At 38.7% G+C, this 18,954-nt stretch overlaps 1 protein-coding gene across 7 annotated transcripts in view; it reads left to right on the top strand.

The window, feature by feature from the left end:
- adck1 (aarF domain containing kinase 1) overlaps positions 1 to 18,954 on the top strand; it is a 170,823-nt gene that overhangs the window by 126,276 nt on the left and 25,593 nt on the right. For all 7 annotated transcript variants that reach the window (XM_085391119.1, XM_085391118.1, XM_085391115.1 and 4 more), the window contains 2 exons: positions 14,420 to 14,569; positions 15,637 to 15,834. In XM_085391119.1, the coding sequence (XP_085247245.1) occupies positions 14,420 to 14,569; positions 15,637 to 15,834 (348 nt within the window). The remainder of the gene's footprint in view (positions 1 to 14,419; positions 14,570 to 15,636; positions 15,835 to 18,954) is intronic.

The raw sequence follows: 18,954 nt of genomic DNA, 5'->3' as shown, positions 1-18,954 counted from the left end.
AGGTCAGCCTGGGAGCTGCTGAATTTGAATCCACCAATCAGAGAGCCTGTGTACTTTTTCCCGCCAAAACATGTGCCTCTTTTTACACACGCAGCACAGAGAGGCACAGGATTATTGCAGCCTATTTCTCATAGTGAGGACTCCCCTCAAACAAATGACCATAATTTCCAAACCGTAGGGGCTAGAGCGGTCATTCTTACACCGTTTTGTTCAGAAGAGATGGGGGAATCTTCCAGTGTTAACAATTTATCATTAAAATGTGAATTTTTAGAGATATACGACATGGATGACTTGTTGACTTAGAAGCCACGAATTCCCCCAATATGCAAATTTGAATGCCTGAGGCCACATATATGATTGGCTGGCTGGGAAGCCGTGCAGGCCCTGATTTGTGGATTTGAATTCCTCAGCCCTCAGATATGATTGGCTGGCTTAGAAGCCATGAAGGCCCCAATATGCAAATTTGAATGCCTCAGGACACATATATGATTGGCTGGGAAAAAGTGCAGGCCCTGATTTGAAAATTTGAATGTCTAAGTCCTCACAGAGGATTGGCTGCCTGGGGACCTGGCAGAAATATATAGAAATACTATGATTAAGCATAAATACTACATTTAGTAAAAATACTATATTTTAGCACAAATACTATAAAAAGCAGAAATACTATAATTTAGCAGAAATACTATATTAAGCACAAATTCTATAAAAAGCAGAAATACTATATTAAGCACAAATTCTATAAAAAGCAGAAATACTATATTAAGCACAAATTCTATAAAAAGCAGAAATACTATATTAAGCACAAATCCTATTAAAAGCAGAAATACTATATTAAGCACAAATCTTATGAAATAGCAGAAACAGTATGATTTAGCACAATAGTAATAAGTTAAACAGAAAAATTGGAAAAGCAAAATGGACAGCTGAAAAAATGCTGAACATGCTGAGGGTCCCTCAAATATACTTGTTAAATGAAAAAATCAGCAAAAAAATGCACAGGGAGAGAGAAGTAAGTTTCTAGGTCAGCCTGGGAGCTGCTGAATTTGAATCCACCAATCAGAGAGCCTGTGTACTTTTTCCCGCCAAAACAGGTGCATCTTTTTACACACGCAGCAGAGAGAGGCACAGGATTATTGCAGCCTATTTCTCATAGTGAGGACTCCCCTCAAACAAATGACCATAATTTCCAAACCGTAGGGGCTAGAGCGGTCATTCTTACACCGTTTTGTTCAGAAGAGATGGGGGAATCTTCCAGTGTTAACAATTTATCATTAAAATGTGAATTTTTAGAGATATACGACATGGATGACTTGTTGACTTAGAAGCCACGAATTCCCCCAATATGCAAATTTGAATGCCTGAGACCACATATATGATTGGCTGCCTGGGAAGCCATGCAGGCCCTGATTTGTGGATTTGAATTCCTCAGCCCTCAGATATGATTGGCTGGCTTAGAAGCCATGAAGGCCCCAATATGCAAATTTGAATGCCTCAGGACACATATATGATTGGCTGGGAAACCGTGCAGGCCCTGATTTGAAAATTTGAATATCTAAGTCCTCACAGAGGATTGGCTGCCTGGGGACTTGGCAGAAATATATAGAAATACTATGATTAAGCATAAATACTACATTTAGTAGAAATACTATGTTTTAGCACAAATACTATAAAAAGCAGAAATACTATAATTTAGCAGAAATACTATATTAAGCACAAATCCTACAAAAAGCAGAAATACTATATTAGGCACAAATCCTATAAAAAGCAGAAATAGTATGATTAAGCATAAATACTACATTTAGTAGAAATACTATGTTTTAGCACAAATAGTATAAAAAGCAGAAATATTATAATTTAGCACAAATAGTATAAAAAGCAGAAATATTATAATTTAGCACAAATAGTATAAAAAGCAGAAATATTATAATTTAGCACAAATAGTATAAAAAGCAGAAATACTACATTTAGTAGAAATACTATGTTTTAGCACAAATAGTATAAAAAGCAGAAATATTATAATTTAGCACAAATAGTATAAAAAGCAGAAATATTATAATTTAGCACAAATAGTATAAAAAGCAGAAATATTATAATTTAGCACAAATAGTATAAAAAGCAGAAATACTACATTTAGTAGAAATACTATGTTTTAGCACAAATAGTATAAAAAGCAGAAATATTATAATTTAGCACAAATAGTATAAAAAGCAGAAATATTATAATTTAGCACAAATAGTATAAAAAGCAGAAATACTACATTTAGTACACACACACACACACACACAGACAGACACAGAGGGAGAGAGCTGCCGAATTTAAATCCACCAATCAGAGTGGCTGTTTACGTTTTCCCGCCAAAAAAGGTGCATCTTTTTACACACGCAGCAGAGAGAGGCACAGGATTATTGCAGTCTATTTCTCATAGTGACGACTCCCCTCAAACAAATGACCATAATTTCCTAACCGTAGGGGCTAGAACGGTCATTCTTACACCGTTTTGTTCAGAAGACATGGGGGAATCTTCCAGTGTTTACAATTTATCATTAAAATATGAATTATTAAAGATATTTGACTTCTAATGCACCATAACTGAGTAGAGCGAAGCAAAAACTGCCTTGACTTGCCCTCAAACAACGCTTTGTAACTTGAAATCTATTTGGAGTATCGATATCATTCTTTCACCGTAAGAGACAGCAGGCTTTGGTGAACAATCATGGAAATTTTCAGGTCTCTGTGGAAATCCAACAAAAAGTTATGACGAGAGAAAAAAGTGCTTCATTTCCACAGTTTGAAATCTGAAGAAATCTGAGCGAAGGACGAATTTCCTACCCTCAAACAAGTCCAACTCATTTCAGAACGGTAATAGGTGAGAAAGAAATTCTTGAATTGTGAGCGTCAGGAGTGTCTGAAGATATGCCGGGACAAGCCTCATGTCTTAACTTTGCTTCGTTAAGGAGATATGACGATTCGAATATGCCTCTCATTACAGAAATGCAGCGGTGATTTTGAACAAACTCTCCATTGACTTTATATGGAGAGTTTTCTGACCTTGTGTTAGTCTGAGGAGATTTGCGAAAGTTCTATGAATACCACAACAATGATAGTGACATTTTCTGAAAGCCAGAAAAAATACCTACGTTTTGATGTATAATTTGTGGAAGTTGAGTGAATATTGAGCAAGTAGCAAACAGTTGTTCGGACATGAAGAGAAGACTGCAAAAGCTTCAGTGTCACACTGGAAGCCAAGAGCATAGCAACCATAACAACGCATGTATTTTGTGAAAAATCACAATTTTGCAACTCAAAACTTTAAGAGGCATAAAAGTAAAACAGTAAAAGATTTGAAAAAGCTGAATCATACCTGAATAGCCCAATAATTTGTGAACATTTTAAAATTTGAATGGTTGTTCTAGGTGAAAGTATGAGGAAGTAGTTAAGTTTCAAAAACAAGCAAATTTTAGCAGAATTGCTGAAGTTTCCCATTCATTTCAATGGGACAAATTAAAGGAAAAAAGTGGAATATTTTAAAAAGTATAATAGTTAAAAATAGCAAAAGTCATAGCCGGAAAGAGCAAAAATAGCTGAATAGTTTAAAATTTGAACGGTGAAAATCGGCTGAAAATTGTGGAAGTAGTTCTACGGCGAAAAGTGTACGGAAGTCCTAAGAATAATAATAATAATAATAACTAGAAAAATTTGCATTTCCTGCGAAAATGCAGTGTGGATGCTTAAAGCTGAAGCTGTATGCAAAAAGTAGCTGAAAAAGCTGAAAAGTTGCAGAAATTGTAAAAACTTTGCAGAAGCAAAAGAAGTTTGCTAAAATGGAATAACTTAGCAGAACTGCAATATCTTAGAGGAAACATAATACTTGGCAGAAATACAATAGCATAGCAGAATTTAGCAGAAATATTGTAACTTACCAGAAACATGATAACTTCTCAAAAATACAAGAATTTAGGAGAAATAGTATAAGATAACAGAAAGAATATATTTAGCCAAAAATACTTAAACATTACAGAAACACTATGATTTAGAAAAATAGTACAACAGAGCAGAAATATTGTGATTTACCAGAGACACTGTGATGAACTATGAATATTGTAATTTTAAATTGAGACTATGTTTTAGCACAAATATTATAATTTGGCAGAAATACTATAATTTAGCAGAAATACTATAATTTAGCAGAAATACTATATTAAGCACAAATCCTATAAAAAGCAGAAATGGTATGATTAAGCACAAATACTACATTTAGTAGTAATACTTTGTTTTAGCACAAATCCCATAAAAAGCAGAAATACTGTACTATGATTTAGTAGAAAAACTATAATTAATCAGAAATACTAAATTTAGCAGAAATACTATATTAAGCACAAATACTATGAAAAGCAGAAATAGTATGATTAAGCATAAATACTACATTTAGCAGAAATACTATATTAAGCACAAATCCTATAAAAGCAGAAATAGTATATTAAGCACAAATCTTATAAAATAGCAGAAATAGTATGATTTAGCACAATAGTAATAAGTTAAACAGAAAAATTGGAAAAGCAAAATGGACAGCTGAAAAAATGCTGAACATGCTGAGGGTCCCTCAAATATACTTGTTAAATGAAAAAATCTGCAAAAAAATTTATTACAGCCACACAATCACAAATATGTACACATGAGGAAACACACATGCACAGAGAGACCCACACACAAGATCCAATTCAGTCAACCAGTCTAAATATATTGAATTTAAATCTTAGAATGAGATCATCCCATTAAAAGCCTTTCTCTCTCTCTCTCTCTCTCTCTCTCTCTCTCTCTCTCTCTCTCTCTCTCTGTCTCACACACACACACACACACACACACACACACACACACACGGGGAGAGAGAAGTAAGTTTCTAGGTCAGCCTGGGAGCTGCTGAATTTAAATCCACCAATCAGAGAGGCTGTGTACTTTTTCCCGCCAAAACAGGTGCTTCTGTTTACACACGCAGCACAGAGACACACAGGATTTTTGCAGTCTATTTCTCATAGTGACGACTCCCCTCAAACAAATGACCATAATTTCCTAACCGTAGGGGCTAGAAGGGTCATTCTTACACCGTTTTGTTCAGAAGAGATGGGGGAATCTTCAAGTGTTGACAATTTATCATTAAAATATGAATTTTTAGAGATATATGACATGGATGACTTGTTGACTTAGAAGCCACGAATTCCCCAATATGCAAATTTGAATGCCTGAGACCACATATGTGATTGGCTGGCTGGGAAGCCGTGCAGGCCCTGATTTGTGGATTTGAATTCCTCAGCCCTCAGATATGATTGGCTGGCTTAGAAGCCACGAAGGCCCCAATATGCAAATTTGAATGCCTCAGGACACTTATTTGATTGGCTGGGAAACTGTGCAGGCCCTGATTTGAAAATTTGAATGTCTCAGTCCTCACAGAGGATTGGCTGCCTGGGGACCTGGCAGAAATATATAGAAATACTATTATTAAGCATAAATACTACATTTAGTAGAAATACTATGTTTTAGCACAAATACTATAAAAAGAAGAAAAACTATAATTTAGCAGAAATACTATATTAAGCACAAATCCTATAAAAAGCAGAAATACTATAATTTAGAACAAATAGTATAAAAAGCAGAAATACTATAATTTAGCAGAAATACTATGTTAGGCACAAATCCTATAAAAAGCAGAAATACTATAATTTAGCAGAAATACTATGTTAGGCACAAATCCTATAAAAAGCAGAAATACTATAATTTAGCAGAAATACTATATTAGGCATAAATCCTATGAAAAGCAGAAATAGTATGATTTAGCAGAAATACTGTATTTAGCACAAGTACCGAAAAGTACCAGAAATACTATGATTTAGCAGAATAGTAATAACTTATTGAAACACAAATGCACAGAGGGACACAGAAACACAGGCTCTAATCCAGTCAACCAGTCTAACTATGTTCAATTTAAATCCTACAATGACATGCTGCCAAATAAGGGCAGGGTCCTCTCTCTCCCACTAAACAAACACACACACACACACACACACACACACACACACACACACACACACACACACACACACACACACACAGGGAGAGAGGACTAAGTTTCTAGGTCAGCCTGGGAGCTGCTGAATTTGAATCCACCAATCAGAGAGGCTGTTTACGTTTTCCCGCCAAAACAGGTGCATCTTTTTACACACGCAGCACAGAGACATAGACCTGCTTCTTTCAGTTTATTTCACATAGTGAGGATTCCCCTCAAACAAATGACCATAATTTCCTAACCATAGGGACTAGAGCGGTCATTCTTACACCGTTTTGTTCAGAAGAGATGGGGGAATCTTCAAGTGTTGACAATTTATCATTAAAATATGAATTTTTAGAGATATATGACATGGATGACTTGTTGACTTAGAAGCCACGAATTCCCCAATATGCAAATTTGAATACCTGGAGCCCACATACATGATTGGCTGGCTGGGAAGCTGTGCAGGCCCTGATTTGTGGATTTGAATTCCTCAGCCCTCAGATATGATTGGCTGGCTTAGAAGCCATGAAGGCCCCAATATGCAAATTTGAATGCCTCAGGACACATATATGATTGGCTGGGAAACCGTGCAGGCCCTGATTTGAAAATTTGAATGTCTAAGTCCTCACAGAGGATTGGCTGCCTGGGGACCTGGCAGAAATATATAGAAATACTATGATTAAGCATAAATACTACATTTAGTAGAAATACTATGTTTTAGCACAAATACTATAAAAAGCAGAAATACTATAATTTAGCAGAAATACTATATTAAGCACAAATCCTATAAAAAGCAGAAATACTATATTAGGTACAAATCCTATAAAAAGCAGAAATACTATATTAGGCACAAATCCTATAAAAAGCAGAAATACTATATTAGGCACAAATCCTATAAAAAGCAGAAATACTATATTAGGCACAAATAGTATAAAAAGCAGAAATACTATAATTTAGCAGAAATACTATGTTAGGCACAAATCCTATAAAAAGAATAAATACTATGATTAAGCATAAATACTACATTTAGTAGAAATACTATGTTTTAGCACAAATACTATAAAAAGCAGAAATACTATAATTTAGCAGAAATACTATATTAAGCACAAATCCTATAAAAAGCAGAAATACTATATTAGGTACAAATCCTATAAAAAGCAGAAATACTATATTAGGCACAAATCCTATAAAAAGCAGAAATACTATATTAGGCACAAATCCTATAAAAAGCAGAAATACTATATTAGGCACAAATAGTATAAAAAGCAGAAATACTATAATTTAGCAGAAATACTATATTAGGCACAAATCTTATGAAAAGCAGAAATACTGTATTTAGCACAAGTACCGAAAAGTACCAGAAATACTATGATTTAGCAGAATAGTAATAATTTATTGAAACACAAATGCACAGAGGGACACACAAACACAGGCTCTAATCCAGTCAACCAGTCTAACTATGTTCAATTTAAATCCTACAATGACATGCTGCCAAATATGGGCAGGGTTCTCTCTCTCCCACTAAACACACACACACACACACACACACACAGGGAGAGAGAAGCAAGTTTCTAGGTCAGCCTGGGAGCTGCTAAATTTGAATCCACCAATCAGAGTGGCTGTTTATGTTTTCCCGCCAAAAAAGGTGCATCTTTTTACACACGCAGCACAGAGAGGCACAGGATTATTGCAGTCTATTTCTCATAGTGACGACTCCCCTCAAACAAATGACCATAATTTCCTAACCGTAGGGGCTAGAACGGTCATTCTTACACCGTTTTGTTCAGAAGAGATGGGGGAATCTTCCAGTGTTTACAATTTATCATTAAAATATGAATTATTAAAGATATTTGACTTCTAATGCACCATAACTGAGTAGAGCGAAGCAAAAACTGCCTTGACTTGCCCTCAAACAACGCTTTGTAACTCGAAATCTATTTGGAGTATCGATATCATTCTTTCACCGTAAGAGACAGCAGGCTTTGGTGAACAGTCATGGAAATGTTCAGGTCTCTGTGGAAATCCAAAAAAAAGTTATGACGAGAGAAAAAAGTGGTTCATTTCCAGGGTTTGAAATCTGAAGAAATCTGAGCGAAGGACAAATTTCCTACCCTCAAACAAGTCCAACTCATTTCAGAACGGTAATAGGTGAGAAAGAAATTCTTGAATTGTGAGCGTCAGGGGTGTCTGAAGATATTCGGGGACAAGCCTCATGTCTTAACTTTGCTTCGTTAAGGAGATATGACGATTCGAATATGCCTCTCATTACAGAAATCCAGCGGTGATTTTGAACAAACTCTCCATTGACTTTATATGGAGAGTTTTCTGACATTGTGTTGGTCTGAGGAGATTTGCGAAAGTTCTATGAATACCACAACAATGATAGTGACATTTTCTGAAAGCCAGCAAAAATACCTACGTTTTGATGTATAATTTGTGGAAGTTGAGTGAAAATTGAGCAAGTAGCAAACAGTTGTTCGGACATGAAGAGAAGACTGCAAAAGCTTCAGTGTCACACTGGAAGCCAAGAGCATAGCAACCATAACAACGCATGTATTTTGTGAAAAATCACAATTTTGCAACTCAAAACTTTAAGAGGCATAAAAGTAAAACAGTAAAAGATTTGAAAAAGCTGAATCATACCTGAATAGCCCAATAATTTGTGAACATTTTAAAGTTTGAATGGTTGTTCTAGGTGAAAATATGAGGAAGTAGTTAAGTTTCAAAAACAAGCAAATTTTAGCAGAATTGCAGAAGTTTCCCATTCATTTCAATGGGACAAATTAAAGGAAAAAAGTGGAATATTTTAAAAAGTATAATAGTTAAAAATAGCAAAAGTCATAGCCGGCATTAGCAAAAATAGCTGAATAGTTTAAAGTTTGAACGGTGAAAATCGGCTGAAAATTGTGGAAGTAGTTCCACGGCGAAAAGTGTACGGAAGTCCTAAGAATAATAAAGAATAAAGAGAAACAGGAACTCAATAGTGTGGATGCTTAAAGCATCCACACAATAAAGAATAAAGAGAAACAGGAACTCAATAGTGTGGATGCTTAAAGCATCCACACAATAAAGAATAAAGAGAAACAGGAACTCAATAGTGTGGATGCTTAAAGCATCCACACAATAAAGAGAAACAGGAACTCAATAGTGTGGATGCTTAAAGCATCCACACAATAACTAGAAAAATTTGCATTTCCTGCGAAAATGCAGTGTGGATGCTTAAAGCTGAAGCTGTATGCAAAAAGTAGCTGAAAAAGCTGAAAAGTTGCAGAAATTGTAAAAACTTTGCAGAAGCAAAAGAAGTTTGCTAAAATGGAATAACTTAGCAGAACTGCAATATCTTAGAGGAAACATAATACTTGGCAGAAATACAATAGCATAGCAGAATTTAGCAGAAATATTGTAACTTACCAGAAACATGATAACTTCTCAAAAATACAAGAATCTAGGAGAAATAGTATAAGATAACAGAAAGAATATATTTAGCCAAAAATACTTAAACATTACAGAAACACTATGATTTAGAAAAATAGTACAACAGAGCAGAAATATTGTGATTTACCAGAGACACTGTGATGAACTATGAATATTGTAATTTTAAATTAAGACTGTTTTAGCACAAATATTATAATTTGGCAGAAATACTATAATTTAGCACAAATACTATAAAAAGCAGAAATACTATAATTTAGCAGAAATACTATATTAAGCACAACCTTATAAAAAGCAGAAATACTGTACTATGATTTGGTAGAAAAAACTATAATTAATCAGAAATACTATATTTGGCAGAAATACGGTATTTGGCACAAATCTTATAAAATAGCAGAAATAGTATGATTTAGCACAATAGTAATAACTTAAACAGAAAAATTGGAAAAGCAAAAATGGACAGCTGAAAAAATGATGAACATGCTGAAGGTCCCTCAACTATACTTGTTAAATGACAAAAATCTGCAAAAAAATCTATAACAGCCACACAATCACAAATATGTACACATAAGAAAACACACATGCACAGAGAGACACACACACAAGATCCAATTCAGTCAACCAGTCTAAATATATTGAATTTGAATCTTAGAATGAGATCATCCCATTAAAAGCCTTTCTCTCTCTCTCTCTCTCTCTCTGTCACACACACACACACACACACACACACACACACACACAGGGAGAGAAAAGTGAGTTTCTAGGTCAGCCCGGGAGCTGCTGAATTTGAATCCACCAATCAGAGAGCCTGTGCACTCTTTCCCTCCAAAACAGGTGCATCCTTTTTACACACGCAGCACAGAGAGACACAGGATCATTGCAGTCTATTTCTCATAATGACGACTCCCCTCAAACAAATGACCATAATTTCCTAACCGTAGGAGCTAGAACGGTCATTCTTACACCGTTTTGTTCAGAAGAGATGGGGGAATCTTCAAGGGTTGACAATTTATCATTAAAATATGAATTTTTAGAGATATATGACACGGATGACTTGTTGACTTAGAAGCCACGAATTCCCCAATATGCAAATTTGAATACCTGGAGCCCACATACATGATTGGCTGGCTGGGAAGCTGTGCAGGCCCTGATTTGTGGATTTGAATTCCTCAGCCCTCAGATATGATTGGCTGGCTTAGAAGCCATGAAGTCCCCAATATGCAAATTTGAATGCCTCAGGACACATATATGATTGGCTGGGAAACCGTGCAGGACCTGATTTGAAAATTTGAATGTCTAAGTCCTCACAGAGGATTGGCTGCCTGGGGACCAGGCAGAAATATATAGAAATACTATGATTAAGCATAAATACTACATTTAGTAGAAATACTATGTTTTAGCACAAATCCTATAAAAAGCAGAAATACTATAATTTAGCAGAAATACTATATTAAGCACAAATTCTATAAAAAGCAGAAATACTATATTAAGCACAAATCCTATTAAAAGCAGAAATACTATATTAAGCACAAATCTTATGAAATAGCAGAAACAGTATGATTAAGCATAAATACTACATTTAGTAGAAATACTATGTTTTAGCACAAATAGTATAAAAAGCAGAAATACTGTAATTTAGCAGAAATACTATATTAGGCACAAATCTTATAAAATAGCAGAAATAGTATGATTTAGCACAATAGTAATAAGTTAAACAGAAAAATTGGAAAAGCAAAATGGACAGCTGAAAAAATGCTGAACATGCTGAGGGTCCCTCAAATATACTTGTTAAATGAAAAAATCAGCAAAAAAATGCACAGGGAGAGAGAAGTAAGTTTCTAGGTCAGCCTGGGAGCTGCTGAATTTGAATCCACCAATCAGAGAGCCTGTGTACTTTTTCCCGCCAAAACATGTGCCTCTTTTTACACACGCAGCACAGAGAGGTACAGGATTATTGCAGCATATTTCTCATAGTGAGGACTCCCCTCAAACAAATGACCATAATTTCCAAACCGTAGGGGCTAGAGCGGTCATTCTTACACCGTTTTGTTCAGAAGAGATGGGGGAATCTTCCAGTGTTTACAATTTATCATTAAAATATGAATTATTAAAGATATTTGACTTCTAATGCACCATAACTGAGTAGAGCGAAGCAAAAACTGCCTTGACTTGCCCTCAAACAACGCTTTGTGACTTGAAATCTATTTGGAGTATCGATATCATTCTTTCACCGTAAGAGACAGCAGGCTTTGGTGAACAGTCATGGAAATTTTCAGGGCTCTGTGGAAATCCATCAAAAAGATATGATGAGAGAAAAAAGTGACTCATTTCCAGAATTTGAAATCTGATGAAATCTGAGCGAGGGACAAATTTCCTACCCTCAAACAAGTCTAACTCATCTCAGAATGGTAATAGGTGAGAAAATAATTCTTGAATTGTGAGCATCAGGAGTGTCTGAAGATATACCGGGACAAGCCTCATGTCTTAACTTCGCTTCGTTAAGGAGATATGACAATTTGAAAATGCCTCTCATTAGAGAAATCCAGCGGTGATTTTGAACAAACTCTCCATTGAGTTTATATGGAGAGTTTTCTGACTTTGTGTTACTCTGAGGAGATTTGCAAAATAACTATGAGTCCCACAACAATGATAGGGACATTTTCTGAAAGCCAGCAAAAATACCTACGTTTTGGTGTATAATCTGTGGGGCTTGAGTGGAAATTGAGCGAGTAGCAAGAAGTTGTTTGGACATGAAGAGAAAATTCAAACAGTTTCACTGTCTCCTCTGAGTTAATTGCATAGCAACCATAGCAACGCATGTATTTTCTGAAAAATCACAATTTTGCAACTGAAGACTTAAAGAGAGATAAGATGAAAACAGTAGAAGATCTGAAAAAGCTGAATCATACAGGAATAGCCCAATCATTTGAGAACGTTTTAAAGTTTGAATGGAGTTTCTAGGTGAAAGTATGAGGCAGTAGTTAAGTTTCAAAGACAAGAAAGTTTTAGCAGAATTGTGGAAGTTTCCCATTCATTTCAATGGGACAAATTAAAGGAAAAAAGTGTAATATTTTAAAAAGTATAATAGTAATAAACACCAAAAGTCATAGCCGGCATTAGCAGAAAGAGCAGAACAGTTTAGAGTTTGAACGGTGAAAATAGCACAAAAATTGTGGAAGTAGTTCCACGGCGAAAAGTGTACGGAAACACCCGGAATAATAAAGAATAAAGAGAAACAGGAACTCAATAGTGTGGATGCCTATTAAGGCATCCACACAATAAAGAGAAACAGGAACTCAATAGTGTGGATGCTTAAAGCATCCACACAATAAAGAATAAAGAGAAACAGGAACTCAATAGTGTGGATGCTTAAAGCATCCACACAATAAAGAGAAACAGGAACTCAATAGTGTGGATGCTTAAAGCATCCACACAATTATGGATTTGATCAACTGGTCTCTGAATGCTATTGACACCCTTTTCTCAACGAGAAGTCTTGGCTCGGGAGAGCCCGAGTGTCCTGGAGGTACTTTCCCTGCCGGATACACGATGGACGGGTGGCAGAAATGGAGGATCGTGTGCCTGGCGGGACTGTCGATCGAGGACGCTGAAGATATCGACCTATTCGAAACCATGATAACAGGGTTCTTGCTGATCGGAGCTGGCTTGGCCCTGGCTTATCGGAGAATTAAGAAAGCGGAACCGGCTGTTCAAACGCCCACAAGACTGTCCGCTGGGATGAGGTGCGACTTCACAGAAAGGGCTCACTGAGTGCAGCACGGTTAAGACCTTGGAGAAGCTTACGGCTGCCATGAATACTCAGAATAACCTCTGAGCGTACATTGGATTACATCAGGGAAAAGTCCACTTCGAACAACACCTCTGAGTGGTAGTCAGATTACATCTTGGAGCAGCTGACTGCGGTCGTGAGGTCTCAGAATCTGCTCTTTGAGCACAAGAATGACAAGACCACAGAGCACAAGTTTGATAACATCATGGAGAAACTTGCGGTTCTCCAACGGGAGATTGAGAGACCAGTGTTGGAGTGTTAAAGAACAGCTTTGAAATTCTCATGACCATCATAATGCGGCTATCCCATCGGCGCCAGCTGTGGGCTCAAAGCCGGAGCCGAACAAAAACTCCCTGATAACGACTGTGTTGAGTCTGTTCCTTCCCATTCCATGCAAGGCCACCTGGGTTGGCTGGAAGACTGTTTACTTAGCCTGGCAGGGCGAAGGACACTGTCTCAGCTGAACTATGGACACACACACACATACATATACTGATACTGATAAGCACTCACTGACGCATCACCCTCCCTACCCTGGATCCAATGCCACCTCCAACGCTTACCTCCCCCATGATGTGGACATCGGGGCAGCTGGAGGCGCAGTCGAAAGATTGCAGCGGTCCCAGATCAGATGTACACACTGGAACTCTTTCCCATGTTGCTGTCTGTGTTTATTGTGCTGTGGTGTGTTGATATCTGTGCATTCCTGTATTATCCTTCTGTGTTACACATTTCAATGTTTTTTTTCCTCGCTACCTAGCCTGACCTGTCTCCCCAATGTGATGTTTGTATTGTATGTACGGTCGGCAAGGTCTGTCATCTCGGTTGTGGGCAAAAGACCTGCAACTGACAAATAAAGGCCATCTCTCATCTCTCATCTCACCTGATTAGTAGGTTAGTGCTTTTCCTGCTGTCAGCTTTGAAGGCTTTTTTTCCCTCTTTGTCTTTGTAGTAATTAAACTGCATTTTTCTTGGACTCACTGCCATCAGACTCATTTATTTCTTCTGCATTTGGGTCAAAAAGACAGAAAAACTTCTACATTTTCTTTCTTGAACAGCACAAACCAAGAACTGCTGAACTCTTATTTTAAGCTTCTTCTCTCTTCTTCTTTTTCTGATTTAACTTTACACATTCCCCTTCATGTTTTCAACAGATCTCAGAAAACCTGGGCAAGATGTACAGTGAAATGATCTTTGTCCACGGCTTTGTTCACTGTGACCCCCACCCAGGCAATGTGCTGGTCCGAAAGTGTCCGCAGACCAAAAAGAACGAGGTTGTTCTGCTTGATCACGGCCTGTATCAGGTGGGAAATCTCGATCTTGCCTGTGCAGAAAGAAAATGCCATTTGTTCCAATATTGCTGTCCATTTTTCATGCTGTTGGCTGAGGCCTTGAGTCAAAGGGTAGACAGCTAAGATGCACATGAAAAATAAACATACACACTTTAACAGGCACACTTTTATTAGAGCTACACAGGATAAAAGCTTTTTGATAAACAACTCATTTGATGTTGTTCTCAGCAGAGTGCTGTGTTTGAATGCACCACCACCTTAATAATACAGGCACATGTGTGCACTCATGTCCTAGACACACAAACAAACACACACACTCCTTGATTATTAACACACTCGTTCTTTCAAACACCCACAGTCTGATACAGACATGGACCATTCTTCCATAAGTTTATTTTCTGCCTATTTCTTTGTGCATAAAGAGGATTTTAGTAATAAATATGCAACTCCATCATTTTTGACACACAGTACCAGTACACAGAGACTTCCCTTGGATCATAATAGCACCAATTTATTCCTAATGATTTGAGATTTCATCTGTGATTTTGGAGAAGAATATTAATCAAGCTAAGATAGACACACATACACATACTCATGTTCAGTGTTATTACCAGTAGGATACTATGCAGGGCTTTTGTGCTCCAAGTGCTGGAGTTGGTAAATGGTTCTTAGCAGGGGGATTAAATATGCCTAAAGTAAGAAATGCATTAAGAGATGAAGCAGATTTCTCTCTTTTTGTAACCCTAAGCCCTAAAAGCCTGAAGAGACACTGTGGTAACTGCTTGGACACCTTGGTTTGTGAATGTGATAACTTCAAACTTCAAATCTCAGTGACCTCGACGTCAGAAGTCAAGTTTTCTGAAAAAAATGTGAATGCATTAACCCAAGAAGGAAGTCGCCTAGGATGTTCAAGTTGATACCACAGGTGCATCTACTGAAAATCTCAGATGGGTTCAAGTCTCAGTGACCTCAGTGATCTACTACAGTGTAAAACAGTGAATATAGTGCTGGTATTACTGCCCAGCCTCTTACCTGTGAACCAGTCACTCTTAATCACATATTCTCTGCTGCCTCCATAGGTTCTGCAACCAGACTTCAGGTTGAACTACTGTCAGCTGTGGCAGGCTTTGATTAAGGGCGACATGTCAGGGGTGGAGCGTTACAGCCGCAGACTGGGCGCTGGGGATCTGTACCCCCTCTTTGCCTGTGTACTGACTGCTCGGTCCTGGAAGGCGGTGAATGCCGGTATTAGTTCTGTACCTGTCACCCGTTCCGAGGTATGAACTTGTACACACTCAAGCTTACTGTTACTTCATCATCTTATCCTCTCAATTTGACCTGAAACCATGACAGACTGGTATTACTGTTTTATTACTACTGCTGTGAATAAGAGTAAATTGTAGTGTAATGGATCATTTTAGGTTTTGGCTTTGACACCGTTGCTGGGTTGATTGTACATTGGTCCACTGGTAATGCCTCAGCGCTCCAGTAGGGGGATTCATGCAAATAAGAAAAGAATGCAATGATTTGCAAATGAATTCAACCCATATTTTATTTGCAGAAACACAGAAACACAGAAAATACATCAAATGTTTAAACTGAGAAAATGTACCACTTAAAAACAAAAAGCAAACAATATGATGAAGACAGCGAGACAAAACACAATGAGGGTACAAATAACTGCAGAAGTTAACACAACTGCTGGGAACACACAGGTCCAAGCAACTGGGAAACGAGACTGGGAAACTAAAACTGAATATTAAACACACAAGACAAGGGCTACCAAAGTCAGAGAGGAAATAACATAACGGAATACCTAACACAGAGACGAAGGGAAGTGGAGAACTATGGCTGTAAAATTACAAGAGTGTACAGAACCGACAATATCTATAACTGGGGAATAAATACAAATGGAGTACACTACGGTCTACAGGGATAGAAGAGAGAAAACTGTACATAACTGAACATAAACAATGAGTCCAAAATATACAAAATGCTTCGTCAGAGATCCAGGACCCTGACAGAAGCAACAAAACCGTCCTCTCAAAAATATGTTGTCTTAATAGGAGCATATGTGGCCTGTAAACCTGTATGTACTATTCAGCAGGCATGGTGCCTTTCCAGATGTGTACTAATGTACCTCCATGCCACCAGAGATGCAGGCTTCTGAACTGAATGCTGATAATAAGGTCCATCTCCAGTTTATGGTGGAGGACACATTCATTTTGTTGGTACATGGACTGTTATTTTTTTCAATACCTGCTTGGTCAACATTCAGTGAAATTCAGAACAACAACTATCAGGAATTTCTTACAGTCCAATTATTGCTACAAAAAATAAAACGACAACAAAAAGCGAAACAAGATACTGTACTGTGATCCAGTGATCCAGAGGTAGAGCAACAGGTTGTTCTTGTGCTGCCATGATTAGTGCCTCTGTGCTGTCTTTCAGTCCAGCTTTGTCCAGCCACTGGTAGGATTTCTGGATATCAGCCACCTCCTCTATCTGCCGGTGGTACATACCGTGCAGGGGCCTGTCCTTCCATGATGGTTCCTCGTCTCCCTCCTCTTTCTTGGGTTTCTGCTGCCTGAGGTATTCACTGAGCACGTTGGGGCCATCTTCGTGATGTATTCGTGGATGTTCGTTGTCTCATCCTGGACTGTGGTGCTGACACTCACCAGTCCCCGGCCCCCTTCCTTCCGCTTAGCGTACAGCCTCAGGGTGCTGGACTTGGGGTGAAACCCTCCATGCATGGTAAGGAGCTTTCTTGTCTTGATGTCAGTGGCTTCTATCTCCTCCTTTGGCCAGCCTATTACCCCAGCAGGGTACATGATCACGGGCAGGGCGTAGGTGTTGATAGCCCGGATCTTGTAAATGGTAAATGGCCTGCATTTGTATAGCGCTTTTCTAGTCCATAGGACCCCAAAGCGCTTTACACTACATTCAGTCATTCACCCATCCACACACACATTCACACACTGGCGATAGCAAGCTACATTGTAGCCACAGCTGCCCTGGGGCGCACTGACAGAGGATCTTGTTCTTACCGTTCAGCTGACTCCTCAGGACTTGCCTGACCCTCTGCAGGTACTTGGTGGTTGAAGCTTTTCTAGCGGCCTCTTCATGGTTCCCATTCACCTGCGGGATCCCCAGGTACTTGTAACTGTCCTCTATGTCTGCAATGTTGCCTTCTGGTAGTTTGATCCCCTCCGTTCTGACTACCTTCCCTCTCTTTGTTATCATCCGACTACACTTCTCCAGCCCGAACGACATTCCAATGTCATTGCTGTATAGCCTGGTGGTGTGGATCAGTGAATCGATGTCTCGTTCACTCTTGGCATACAGCTTGATGTCATCCATGTACAGGAGGTGGCTGACAACTGCTCCATTCCGTAGTCGGTATCCGTAGCCAGTCTTGTTAATGATCTCACTGAGGGGGTTCAGGCCTATGCAGAACAACACTTGATGGTGTCTTGTGCTATGGGCTTGAGGTTGGCCTCCAGTGTTGTCCGCCACATCCCCATTGAGTTCCTGATGAAGGCTCTCAGGGTCCTGTTGATCTTATATAGTTCTAGGCATTCCAGAATCCAGGTGTGGGGCATTGAGTCATAGGCCTTCTTGTAATCAATCCAGGCAGTGCACAGGTTGGTCAGTCTGGTCCTGCAGTCTCGGCTGACTGTTCTGTCTACCAGTAGCTGGTGTTTTGCGTCTCTGGTATTCTTGCCAATTCCTTTCTGTGTCCCGCTCATGTATTGACCCATGTGCCTGTTCATCTTAGCCGCTATGATGCCTGACAGGAGCTTCCATGTAGTACTGAGGCAGGTTATTGGTCGGTAGTTGGAGGGGACCGGTCCCTTCTGGGGGTCGTTGAGGATCAGGACTGTCCGGCCTTCGGTTAGCCATTCCGGGTGTCTCTCGTCAACTAGCAGCTGGTTCATTTGTGCTGCCAGGCACTCGTGGAGTGCAGTCAGCTTCTTCAGCCAGTAGGCATGAACCATATCAGGGCCTGGTGCTGTCCAACTTTTCATACTAGAGACCCTTTCTTGGATATCTGCCACGGTGATGGTTACTGGACCCTGTTCGGGGAGGTCGCTGTGGTCTGCCCTCAGATCCACTAGCCACTGAGCATTGCCGTTATGGGTTGCGTCCTTCTCCCATATGCTCTTCCAGTATTGTTCTGCCTCCAGCCTTGGTGGTGCTGTTCTCATATTGTTCCCCTGCCACTGAGAGTACACCTTGGCTGGTTCCATGGAGAACAGCTGGTTTATTCTCTTGCCTTCTATCTCTCTTTAAGCGGCTGGCCAAGGCTGTGAGTCGTTGCTTGGCAGTTTCCAAGGCCTCAGGTATGGACAGCTTCCTGTACTTCTTAGGCACCTTCCTCATCACGCCTTTCTGCA

Source organism: Rhamphochromis longiceps, linkage group LG19, assembly GCF_057381845.1.
Source record: "Rhamphochromis longiceps isolate RC_006_pf linkage group LG19, R_longiceps_female_GT1.1, whole genome shotgun sequence".
Classification (NCBI taxonomy): Eukaryota; Metazoa; Chordata; class Actinopteri; order Cichliformes; family Cichlidae; genus Rhamphochromis; species Rhamphochromis longiceps.
The sequence above is the reverse complement of the archived record's forward strand: the minus strand, read 5'-3'. Positions and strand labels throughout refer to the sequence as shown.